At 42.3% G+C, this 13031-nt stretch overlaps 1 protein-coding gene across 2 annotated transcripts in view; it reads left to right on the forward strand.

Moving 5' to 3' along the window:
- The window catches only part of SNX7 (sorting nexin 7), a 210070-nt gene that overhangs the window by 165333 nt on the left and 31706 nt on the right, over positions 1–13031 (forward strand). The window contains exon 9 of one of the 2 annotated variants that reach the window (XM_073593097.1): positions 682–864. The exons of the other annotated variant lie outside the window; for it this stretch is intronic. Coding sequence (XP_073449198.1) covers positions 682–711 — 30 coding nt within the window. The 3' untranslated portion in view covers positions 712–864. Of the gene's footprint in view, positions 1–681; positions 865–13031 lie in introns of those variants that run through there. 2 annotated transcript variants of the gene reach the window in all.

Raw genomic sequence — 13031 nt, forward strand, 5'->3', positions numbered from 1 at the left:
ACAGTATTTCTATCGCCTCTTCACCCCCTAAATACTTACCTGAGTCCTCATTTGATCCAGCATTGTCCCTGTCTGTAGCGGCTCTCACAGGAGCCATTCATTCCTGCTGCTCTCAATTAAGTCCTGTGAGCATGAGCAGAGAAGAGGGGGCAGGGCCAAGCTGAGCTATGTGTGTCTATTGACTTACACAGTTCACCTCAGAAGCAAGCTCACACGTGTGCCCCCATAGCAACTGGCTTGCTATGGTGGTGCGCAAAGAAGAAGGATAGCCTAGAGAGCAGGTGGGGGGCCCAAGAAGAGGAGGTTCAGAGCCACTCTGTGCAATTCTATTGCACAGAGCAGGCAAGTGTAACATGTTTGTTAAAAAAAAAAAAACTTTACCTCTGTGTAGGTTAATACAGAAAAAAAAAACCTAGCATTACAGATGTGTTTCTACGCAGCATACCAAAAATAATAAATGCACATTTTTTTTCCTGCAAAAAAGTGGTTATTTTATTTTTATACAAAGGTGAACTTGTCCTCTAAGCTATACTGCAGTCTATCAAAAGCGTAACCTTCTCTGGCTGCCTTCTATTTAAATGTAACTGTTTCTGTTACCAAATGGCAAGTTCTTGGGAAAAATGAGGGCGACCTTGTGTTCAGTACTCACCCAACCCCACCCCTTTCCTTTTCTTTCCACAGAGACCTCACTATCTTGACTTCTATCTTTAGAAGGTCACACAGAAAGGTGTGCAGGTTCCTTTCCAACATGGCTGACTTCTGCCTCGTCACAGAAGGGATTATGCTGATTTGATGTCTGGTTTGGCAATTCAGCTTCCTATGTCACCCTGAAAGTCATTTTATCAATCAGCAAGATTTAAAGTATATGTAAAGCCAATTTTTTTCTTTTAGTTTTTGAGGATCAAAACCTTTGCCGGTGTTATGATGAGACGTGCCCGGTATGTACTGCGCATCGTAGGAGGTATCTCTCGATGGGAGATACCATTTCACAGGCACAATTTAAACCTATACAAACAGCGGGGGAGACCGTAGTTCTCAGATTGTGCATCACTGCTGCTGGAGGGCGGCTAGTGGCTGTGTTTAAGAGCTGGTTTTGTCTGTGTTGCAACCCGCCCTTTCACACAGGCAAAACCGGTCGTTCAACACAGCAAACCCACCCTGCAACACAAACAAAACCAGAGCATCAGCACACTGTAAAGCCGCCCCGCAACAGCGAGCCACAATGTGAGAACTACGGCACCCCCTCGCTGTTTGTATAGGTTTCAATTGTGGCCGTGAAATGGTATCTCCCATCGAGAGATGCCTCCTACGATGTGCACTTGAGCCCTGGTCACGTCACTCCAGCTGATCGGCAAATCAGCTGAAGTGCGGCTCCGTCCTGCGCATGCTCGGGTACTATTCAGTGGGGGGCACTTCTTGACAGAACACCTGGTTTTTACTGTTACTGTTGGAGAGATTTCCCCATACTTACTGTGACCGCTTTTTCATTAGACGGTAAGTGAGGAAAAATATGTAACGACAACCCAGACAAAAATAAGTGTCACTTTCAGTAAAGTAGGGGACAGCTTGAACCACCTGTCAGCTTTTTATTTTTTATTGTTGTCTAGGTTTCTTGACATGTGAACCATGTTGCCATAGAAATTATTGTCTTAGCTGGAAGTGGGAGAAAGCTATCACAACCTTCTCTGCTATGTAGACACTGCGGGTTAACAGTACTCCAGGGTTTGTGCTTTTAGCTGATCCTAGCACTTGTGAATGCAGAGGGTTCTTACTGGACCATGATAAATGCTTCACACTTCAGATGAATGCATTTTAACCGCTATCTGACCAGCCGCCGCAGTTATACTGCGGCAGGTTGGCACGGCTGAGCAAATCGCCGTAGCTGTATGTCGCTCCTTTAAGACGTCTTAGCAGGCACGCGCATGTCCCCGGAGCCGATGCGCGTGCCCGGCAGGCGCGATGTCCACTGGGCACCTACGATCGCTTGTGACAGAATGGGGATGTGTGTGTGTGTGTGTGTGTGTGTGTAAACACACAAATCCTGGTTCTCTCGGGAGAGGAGACCGATCGTGTGTTTATACTAAGTATGAACATCGATTGGTCGCCTCCCCTAGACAGTCCCACCCCCCCTACAGTTAGAACACACCTAGGGAACACAGTTAACCCCCTTGATCGCCCCCTTAGCGTTAACCCCTTCCTTGTCAGTGACATTTATACAGTAATCAGTGGCTATTTTTAGCTCTGATCGCTGTATAAATGTCAATGGTCCCAAAATAGTGTCAAAAGTGTCCGATCTGTCTGCCACAATGTCGCAGTCCTGATAAAAATCGCATATTGCCGCCATTACTAGTAAAAAAATTAAAATGACACAAATCTATCCCCTATTTTGTAGACGCTATTACATTTGTGCAAACCAATCAATATACGCTTATTGCGCTTTTTTTTAACTAAAAATATGTAGAAGAATATATATCGGTTTTTGTTTATAGTGCAAAAAATAAAAACCACAGAGGTGATCAAATGCCACCCAAAGAAAGCTCTATTTGTGGGGAAAAAAGGACATAAATTCTGTTTGAGTACGTCGTACGAATGCAAAATTATCAGTTAAAGCGACGCAGTGCCGTATCTCAAAAAATGGCCTGGTCAGGAAGGGGGCAAATCCTTCCGGGGCTGAAGTTGTTAAAGCTCTATCCTCTAGGATTGGTAGTGGTTCATGTCATGTTCAGAGCTGCAAGATCATCTCTATGAAGTTATTACATAACCTTTGGAGATGATAGTCTTGGAGCTAAAGAGATCAAAACTGATCAAATCATTTTTTGAGACCTAGCTTTCTGTTGGTGGCATTTAATCACCACTGAGGTTTTTTTTTTGCTATGTAAACAAAATTTAAAGGGGAAAAAACATCTTTTTCTTAGTTTCTGTTAATACTTTTGCAAATAAAAAATCTTTTGTTATACCTTTTAGGCCAAGATGTATTCGGCTATTATATATTTATTATATATATTTGAAAATGTGATCAAACCTGATGTACTGACTACCTGTCTCATTTCTTGAGGCACTACAATGCCAGGCCAGTATAAATACCAAATGAAAGAAGACTATGGAGACTTTAAGTATGCGTTACCAGTGATATAGGCATATCATAAAGTAAAACATATTAATAACAGTTTTATTACATATGAAGGTTAAGCCATTACACGTGCACCTCCTGTGGAGGTTTTACATTTTTGACAATTTTGCACAACTTTACAAACATAGTGCACATGAAACAGTTCTGTAAGTTAACGCATTTCAAGGGATTTCCCCTTCCTCAGGACATCTAGACAAAGCTTTTCTGTGTCACTAATATCAAAAAGCAGTAATCCATCTGGAAAACATAACAATTACTACATAATACAAGACATACTGTCAATATCACATTTAGGAGCGAAGGGAACTCGAGGAAAAAAGAAAAAAAAATACACATAACTACATAACAGGGGTGAAATTGCAAGAAAAACCATTACATATATTGACGGGCATAGTAATTGAAGCTCTCAGGTCCCCCTGCCTGGCCTGTGGGAAGATGTGTGGTACTCGTGGGAACAAGATAGATGTATGCATGCCAAACACCCCTAATTATGTAATATCCACAATAAACCAAAAATAGAGAATTTGGAAATGGGTAAAGGCCTAGACTGGTGCATATGACAGCATCCCAAAGGGGGCGACCATGGTAACATACCTAAGATAAAAAAAATTCCAAGATGTTGGTATCCCCCCCCCCCCCCCCCCAAATTGTCCAGGAGTAAAGAAGAGCTGGTGTCTTGCCGAGAAAGTTCCCCCGGCAGATAAGGACCCCCCTGTACGGCGCTGCGTTTGCGCAGTACAAATGACTAGGAGCTGTCGAAAATAGCCGAAGCTGAAAAACTTCAATCAGCTGTACACGGCGCCTGCGCCCTAGGTCCAGGTTCAAGCCCCACCATCCAAGTTGACCTAGAGGGAGAATAAAAAAGTGGTGAGCGCAGTGAGGCCGTGCCCGAAGCGTGGCGAGCCCGCGAGGGGCCCTCTTACAGGCGCCGTGTTCAGCTGATTTCGATTCCATTTCGCTTCGGCTATTTCCGATGGCTCCTACTGCGCAGGCACTGCGCCTGCGCAGTAGAGGGGGGTCCTTATCCGCCGAGAGGAACTTTCTTGGCAGAACACCGGCAGAAATAGTGACTGCCAAGAATCTATTCTTCCACCCAAAGGACATCCTAAACTTCAACAACACATGAAACAATATGAATGAAAGTAAATATAAACAAAAACACAAGGCCAATGAACACACCAGACAGGTCAGGGATAAAGTTGTGGAGACGTTTAAAGCAGGGTTAGGTTATAAAAAAAATATCCCAAGCTTTGAACATCTCACGAAGCACTATTCAATCCATCATTCGAAAATGAAATACCACAACTGCAAACCTACCAAGAAATGGCCCCCCACCTAAACTGACGGGCCAGGCAAGGAAAGCATTCATCAGAGAAGCAGCCAAGAGGCCAATGGTAACTCTGGAGAAGCTGCAGAGATCCACAGCTCAGGTGGGAGAATCTGACCACAGGACAACTATTAGTCGTGCACGCCACAAATCTTACCTTTTATGGAAGAGTGGCAAGAAGAGAGACATTTTTGAAAAAAAAACAAAAGAAGTCCCATTTGCAGTGTGCTAGAAGCCATGTGGAAGAAGGTGCTCTGGTCGATGAGACCAAAATTTTACTTTTTTGGCCTAAAAGCAAAATGGTGAAACATGGTGGTAGCAGCATCATGTTGTGGGGATGCATTTTTTCAGCAGGGACAGGGAAGCTGGTCTGAGTTGATGGGAAGATGGATGGAGCCAAATACAGGGCAGTCTTAGAAGAAAACCTGTTATGCCCCGTACACACGGTCGGACTTTGTTCGGACATTCCGACAACAAAATCCTAGGATTTTTTCCGACGGATGTTGGCTCAAACTTGTCTTGCATACACACGGTCACACAAAGTTGTCGGAAAATCCGATCATTCTAAACGCGGTGACGTAAAACACGTACGTCAGGACTATAAACGGGGCAGTGGCCAATAGCTTTCATCCCTTATCCTTATTCTGAGCATGCGTGGCACTTTGTCAGATTTGTGTACACACGATCGGAATTTCCGACAATGGATTTTGTTGTCGGAAAATTTTATATCCTGCTCACAAACTTTGTGGGCCGGAAAATCCGATGGAAAATGTGTGATGGAGCCTACACACGGTCGGAATTTCCGACAACAAGGTCCTATCACACATTTTCGGTCGGAAAATCCGACTGTGTGTACGGGGCATTAGTCTGCAAAAGACTTGAGACTGGGGCGGAGGTTCAAAACAAAGACCCTAAACATACAGCCAGAGCTAAAATGATATGGTTTTGATCAAAGCATATTCATGTGTTAGAATGGCCCAGTCAAAGCTTGAGCTATTTTGCAGAGAAGAATGGGCAAAAATGTCACTCCCTAGACATGCAAAGCTGGTAGAGACATCCCCAAAAAGACTTGCAGCTGTAATTGCAGTGAAAGGTGGTTCTACAAAGTATTTACTCGGTGGGGCTGAATACAAATGCACGCCACACTTTTTACATATTTATTTGTAAACATTTTGAAAACCATTTTATCATTTTGCTTCCACTTCACAATTATGTGCCACTTTGTGTTGATCTATCACATAAAATCCTGATAAAATACATTTACGTTTTTGGTTGTAACGTGACAAAATGTGGAACATTTCAAGGGGTATGAATACTTTTTCAAGGCACTGTAACTGCTGTGGCAGTAATCGGGGACACTGTAAGGCCCTTTTACATGCTGGATTCCTGTGACAAGAATTTGTGGATTCTTGCTGAAATAACCAGGTTATGCCAGCAGCAACCGCTCAGCCCTTTTAAACTAATGGCAGGCTGATGGCGACCGCTGCTGTTCGCATGTAGCTGCACACAGAGCAGTTAGTTGCAGATAGGGACAGATGTCCGAGCCTGTTATTCCAGCAGAAAGAATCCACAGATTCTTATGCAGGAATCCAGCAACTGCACCAACCTGGCCATGTTAAGAGGGCCTAACTGGTGTGGTGGTGATCAAGGACACCCGACTGGTGCACAGGTGAGTAGGGACACTGAGTGGGTGGCCGTGATTAGGGACACTGATAACAGTATGTTTTGCTTTGCGTCTATTACATTTCTTGTGGTAAAACCAAGGAAGCTTAGACTTCTGTAGTGTATCAATGCTTTACTAAACAGGAAAAACTGCACATACAACTGTAGAATACAGAATACAACACAACTCATCGCTTACAAAAATATGACTACAAATATAAACACGTACAATATGTACGCATTATGTAAACTAAACAGTTACTAGACTAAGGGTTTAAGATGTAATGTCCTTCATGGTTCCTTGCTCAGTCCAACTTAAAATGTCTCCAAAGTTATCCAGCAGCCATATGTTCCTCTATCGTCCTTCCAAACACATCTCTTGTCCGAACATGTGTTTCTTTCAAAAGCTCAATCTCTTCCCCCTAACTCCTGCTTACATCACAACCTGCGGACAACTTCCTGTCTCAGCTCCAAGACCTATCCAACTGGTTTATTTACATATCAATGGAGGGGAAGAGCCTCTGTAAACATATGCTCTTAAATAATATATCTAACTCCATATTATTGCAATAAAGTCACTATACAAATGGCCATAGCAACACACAGTATGTAAAATAAAAATAAAAAGTTATTTGTTTTTTGCTTCTTTTTTTTTTAACATACTTTCACCAGAGTAGTGCAGTGTCACCTATTTGTTATGGGTATTTTTCTATTACAGGGTTGTCATATTTTTTCATTACATAAGCAGGCTTTGCTACGTGCTGACCTGCTAATTGTAAAAAAGTATTTCTGACCTGACCAGAGACTCCATGGCAGTGATGGCGAACCTTGGCACCCCAGATGTTTTGGAACTACATTTCTGCAGTGTACTAGAGCATCATGGGAAATGTAGTTCCAAAACATCTGGGGTGCCAAGGTTCACCATCACTGCTCTATGGTGTCTTGTAATATCAAACACCCATTGCCCATAAACAGACAATTTGTAATCTTTGCTAAATTTGTAAAGCTGGCCACAGACACCTCAAATTTTGGGCATTCCATGTGCAAGAGAAAATCCATCAATTCTCCTATCTATTCTTACCAGCATTGATGGATGAATCTCCACTATTCAGCCTGCTGCTGCTAGAATTGCCAAACAGTGACTATATCTGATAAGTTGCCATAACTGTTCCGTGGATAATTTTCCACCTGGCTCAGTCAATTGCATTTCCGCAAAAATCGGCCAAATTTTGGGCCATCTATGTCCAACTTTATTGGCATAGTGAAGCTCAGAGCACTATGGTACAAACATGATACTCTTTGCTGCAATATGCATAATGTTAAAAAAAAATTTTATTACAGTAAGCTTTAGACCCCTTTCACACTGAGGCATTTTCAGGAGCTTTTGGCCTAAAAATAGCACCTGTAAAACGCCCCCCCTTGCAGTCCCAGTATGAAAGCCTGAGTGCTTTCACACTGGGGCGCTGCACTGGCAGAACATTAAAAAAAGTCCTGCTAGCAACATCTTTGGGGCGGTGAAGGGGCGATGTATCCACCGCTCCTGCCCATTGAAATTAATGGGCACTGCTGCCAAAGAGCCTGCAAAGCGCTTCGGCAGTGGTGCTACACGGGCGCATTTAACCCTTTATTTGGCCGCTAGCGAGGGTTTAAAAGCACCCCGCTACCAGCTGAATAGCGCTGCTAAAACAATGGTAAAGCGCCGCTAAAACTAGCGGCGTTTTACCATCAACACCCATCCGCCCCAGTGTGAAAGCAGCCTTAAGGTGGTTGTAAACCTCTATAATGAAAAATTAATAACTCCAAGCCTTCTGTAGAGTGTACTTGCCTCTATTTAAAGCACCAAGTTTGATTTGTCTGCTCTGTAATTCCTCTGCTAGCCACCTTGAGTGTGTATCCCAACACCAGACAATCCCAGAAGATGGCCTGCCCACCCCAGAACACAGCAGGTGATTGACAATCTCAGCTGTGGATTTTTCCCTATGAGACTGTGTAGAGGGGGTGTGTCCTTTCCCTCCACTCAACAGAGGACGGGCTTTCTAGTTGAGGTGTGGCTGCTTTATAAAGAAAATGTAAGGGTTTTTTACATCTTTTTGTTTTTATGCCACGGGGATGTGTTTATTTGATCTAAACTTTAAATTCAGTTGAACTTTAAGTATCGTAAGCTTATTAAACCAGTAGAAAGCACATTTCATACAAGCCAATTCTATTTGAACTCCATTAATAATTCCACTTATTTTAGACTGCGAACAGCTGCATGCACTTTTTGTTGTTTTAATCACAGCTGTGATATGCAGAGATCTAGCTACATCGCTAATAATGAGAATCAAATTAGTATCCCAGTACAAAAAACAAAACAGCCCAGAGCCACTGGGATTTCTGCACTGAAGATGATGTCCAAATATTAATTAGGAAGTTATAGTGAGAAAGGTCTAGCAAGTAATTAGAGTACTTGTTGAAATCCTAGATATTTTACTTGTGTTTTACCTTCAAACTTGAGTCCTACATCAAATAAAAAATGGACCGACCTAATTAACAGTATAAAAACATTACCCCCAATTCTAATAGGTATTAATACATTGGGTTTGCTCATGATTGTCAGGATTATGTAGCATGTACTTTGTAAAAGGTTGTTTAAGTTATGACTAAAACATTATATTTTTAATTACAGTTCGTAATTTTGAAAGGAAAAAAGGTTCAGAGTAAAATTGACAAAATGCAAATTTTTATTTATTTTTTTATTTTTTTATTAAAAGACCTACTTCAGCCAAAACTTTTTTGTAAATTTTGGACAGATTGGGAAATGGTTAGAACCTCTGTCACATTTGTATTTCTAAATAAGTGTAAAGTAATATCTGTGCTTAATGAGTAAAGAATAAAATAATATTAAATAATGAAATGTGACCTGCAGCTGGATACTATAATCCAGATATTGGGCACCAAACAACAATACAAATAATAAAGTGCAGCGCTAAGTTATGCAGAAAATGACCCCATGGATGAATAACGTGTCAAAGTGCAAATGTCAAATTCAGTGTAATAAATGTGCAATAGTACAAACAACCAAAAACCAACTAATAACCAATATATATTATTATTATATTATTATATATGAAGCAATGCAAGTGTGCAATTTTATGCAATTAATGTGCACTAATACAAACAACAAGATGCATATGTGACAATGCACAGGCATGCCTTAAAGTGCAATATAAGTATCAAAAATTCATGTGTAGCTGAAATCCAATGGAAGGGATCTCAAGTGCAATATGGAGCGTAGACCAAGTGCTTGACACCGTGATACCCGTCACCTCATTAGGATAAAAGGCTTACCAAAAAGCCTGCGACCTCCATTACTCAAATTACTCAGGGGGGTCAAACAGCACTTAGTAGAATCAAGGATCCACTGATATACTCAGGCGTCCCCTATCTGAAGAATCCGTGCACATCAGATGGTAGCCAGACAGCATCAATGGCAGGAAGTGAGAATATGCAAAGAGGGGAAAAAAAACTCCAAATAGTGTAGAATGTCTCTTAAGGCGTTTTATTGGTAAAAATGCTGCATACATAAGAGACTGGAAAAAGTTCTCCAATGCAAATGAGCAAAAAGTAGTGCTTTACAGGTAAAAAATCCATACAGATCTGTCTGCGCATGCACAGAACGTGTATGCTTAGCGTCCCGGCGATTGTTTTGTTTTGTCATATGTGACGTCATCAGGGGTATGCCCACACGCCTGTGCTATATATACCAGATTGGCAAAACAGGGGAGTGCTGCTACTGGTCACACAAAATGATCCAGAAGCGTTCATTGGATAGACAGAATGAGTCTATCGTGAATGAGGAACAGCTGAATAACCTGCTTACCAGCTCCAGTGGATCCCTCATTACAAGGGATCACTCTGCGCCTATGGCTTATAACCCAGCCTGGGCTTTTCTCCTGGTTGCAAGGCTTAGTAGGATGGATATGCGGCTCACCAAAAATACAAAATGCTCCAGATGGTGTAAATCCTTTAAGCAAATAAAAAAAGTTGGACTTACAACAGTGATAAAACAATAGCGCCTTGAGTTTGGTGCGCCCGCTGGCACACAACCAAACAGACCCATCCTTTTGGGACACAAGGGTGGTGGTGACCCCAGCACATCGCTCCCCCTATGCGTTTCATCACAAATGACGCTGCCCAGGGACACGTAATTTGTGACCAAACGTGTAGGTCAAATTAATAAACAACATAAAAATTACCAATTCTCGCAAGTATCCATAATGAGAAAAATAGCAATGCGAGTCACTCCTTAAGTGCAACGTCAGGAAGGACATCATCACGAGGAGTAGTTGTTGATGTCAGCTAGGTCGAAGCCCATTGAGCGTGGCCAGCAGAAGTGATGTCACGCACACTGTTCCCAGAAGCAAGAGTGCACAGAGACATTTCACCAATCTGATGCTTACAATGTGATGTTGCCTTGCTGGCTTGTTCTCTATGTGAGTGCACACTTTTAACTGTTTTAATAAATTGTGTGGTTTTAACCTTGCCACATTATGCAAGTTTTCTTCTTTGTATGCCTTTACTACTGGGGAATGATGGAGTGCCTACAGTGTTATGTATGTTGAGACTTGTGAAGATTGGGCAGTATTATTTGAGTGCTGCTTGACCATACTTGTATGTATGTTTGTGCGTATGCATGTGTGTGTGTATGTGTATATATATATATATATATATATATATATATATATATATATATATATATTACAGTGGGGACGGAAAGTATACAGGTCCCCTTAAATTTTTCACTCTTTGCTATATTGCAGCCATTTGCTAAAATCATTTAAGTTCATTTTTTTCTCATTAATGTACACACAACACCCCATATTGACAGAAAAACACAGAATTGACATTTTTGCAGATTTATTAAAAAAGAAAAACTGAAATATCACATGGTCCTAAGTATTCAGACCCTTTGCTGTGACTCTCATATATTTAACTCAGGTGCTGTCCATTTTTTCTGATCATCCTTGAGATGGTTCTACACCTTCATTTGAGTCCAGCTGTGTTTGATTATACTGATTGGACTTGATTAGGAAAGCTACACACCTATCTATATAAGACCTTACAGCTCACAGTGCATGTCTGAGCAAATGAGAATCATGAGGTCAAAGGAACTGCCTGAAGAGCCCAGACACAGAATTGTGGCAAAGGCACAGATCTGGCCAAGGTTACAGAAAAAATTCTGCTGCACTTAAGGTACAGTGCCCTCCATAATCCTTAAATGGAAGACGTTTGGGAGGACCAGAACCATTCCTAGAGCTGGCCGTCCGGCCAAACTGAGCTATCTGGGGAGAAGAGCCTTGGTGAGAGAGGTAAAGAAGAACCCAAAGATCACTGTGACTGAGCTCCAGAGATGCAGTTGGGAGAAAGTCAACTATCACTGCAGCCCTCCACCAGTCGGGGCTTTATGGCAGAGTGGCCCGACGGAAGCCTCTCCTCAGTGCAAGACACATGAAAGCCCGCATGGAGTTTGCTAAAAAGATGGTGAGAAATAAGATTCTTTGGTCTGATGAGACCAAGATAGAACATTTGGCCTTAATTCTAAGCGGTATGTGTGGAGAAAACCAGGCACTGCTCATCACCTGTCCAATACAGTCCCAACAGTGAAGCATGGTGGTGGCAGCATCATGCTGTGGGGGTATTTTTCAGCTGCAGGGACAGGACGACTGGTTGCAATCGAGGGAAAGATAAAAATAATAAAAGTGTAGCGCTATATTTCACTCGTGTGTATCGCAATACATAAGTGAGTATAAAAATAGTGAATGCTACCAAAACATGTATGACCATAGTATGGATAATAACAGGTAATTAGACAGTGTTGATCATATAGAAAATTAAATAAACAATAATAAAACTTGGTGGTCAGATGTGCCAGTGATTAGTAGAAACCAGTGCTGGTTCCATAAACCAAACATCAAACAGAATAAAAAATCATAAAAACTGTCCATATTGTGTAGAAAAAATAGTGAAGAGAACATCAGCAGAGTTCTGTGGGGGTGATGAGTGGCCAGATGGTGGAAAAAACTCCCAAATTCACAGATGGATGATTACACCAGATCTGACGAGTGAGTAAAAAGAAGACCACAAGTGTGTATAGATTGTACATCAGTGCCGGGGCCAACACCAGAAGTAGAGGAGGCTTACCGGAACAAGTTGACCTGAAATGGCGTACGCCGGACAAGTCAAGAAGGCTTAGTAACCACTGGTTCTGGAAGGTGTGTCTTGTCAGATGTCATCAACAGATGGTAGAGAAAGGGGTAACAGCACGGCTTCCTCACCCATGGATAATCCAGCTTAAGCCAAACGTGTAATACATATGCCATGCAAGGAGCAAAGGAAACTCACATAGCGTAATAACGTTTTTAAAACACTAATTTATTAAAATAATAAAAAACAGACTCACATTTTGGAAGAACGAAAAAAGCTCAAATATCATATAGCGGCGATCGTGAGGGGTCCACCCGACATGTTTCAGCTAAGGAGCCTTAGCTGAAACATGTCGGGTGGACCCCTCACGATCGCCGCTATATGAGAGAAAAGGTGCAGGAACTCACCCTCTGTCCAACTCTCTGCCCCAACCACGCCCAAACCCCACCCCCAGCCACACCCAAACCCCACCCCCAGCCACACCCAAACCCTGCCCTCAGACACACCTTCCTTAGAGGAGAGATTTACAGCGGCACCAAATGTATCACATAAGGCAAATTCCCCAAAATCCCCCTCCTAGCTCTCCTCTCATCACAAAGCCCCCCAGCTCTCCTTTCTGCTGACCTCGCCCTCCACATACATACTTTCTCAGCTCTCCTTTCATCACAAGTTCTCCCTAGCTCTCCTCTGTGTACAATGCTCTCCCCTCTGCTAAACGCACACAAA

The sequence above is a fragment of the Aquarana catesbeiana genome, linkage group LG07 (assembly GCF_042186555.1).
Source record: "Aquarana catesbeiana isolate 2022-GZ linkage group LG07, ASM4218655v1, whole genome shotgun sequence".
In the NCBI taxonomy this organism is placed as follows: Eukaryota; Metazoa; Chordata; class Amphibia; order Anura; family Ranidae; genus Aquarana; species Aquarana catesbeiana.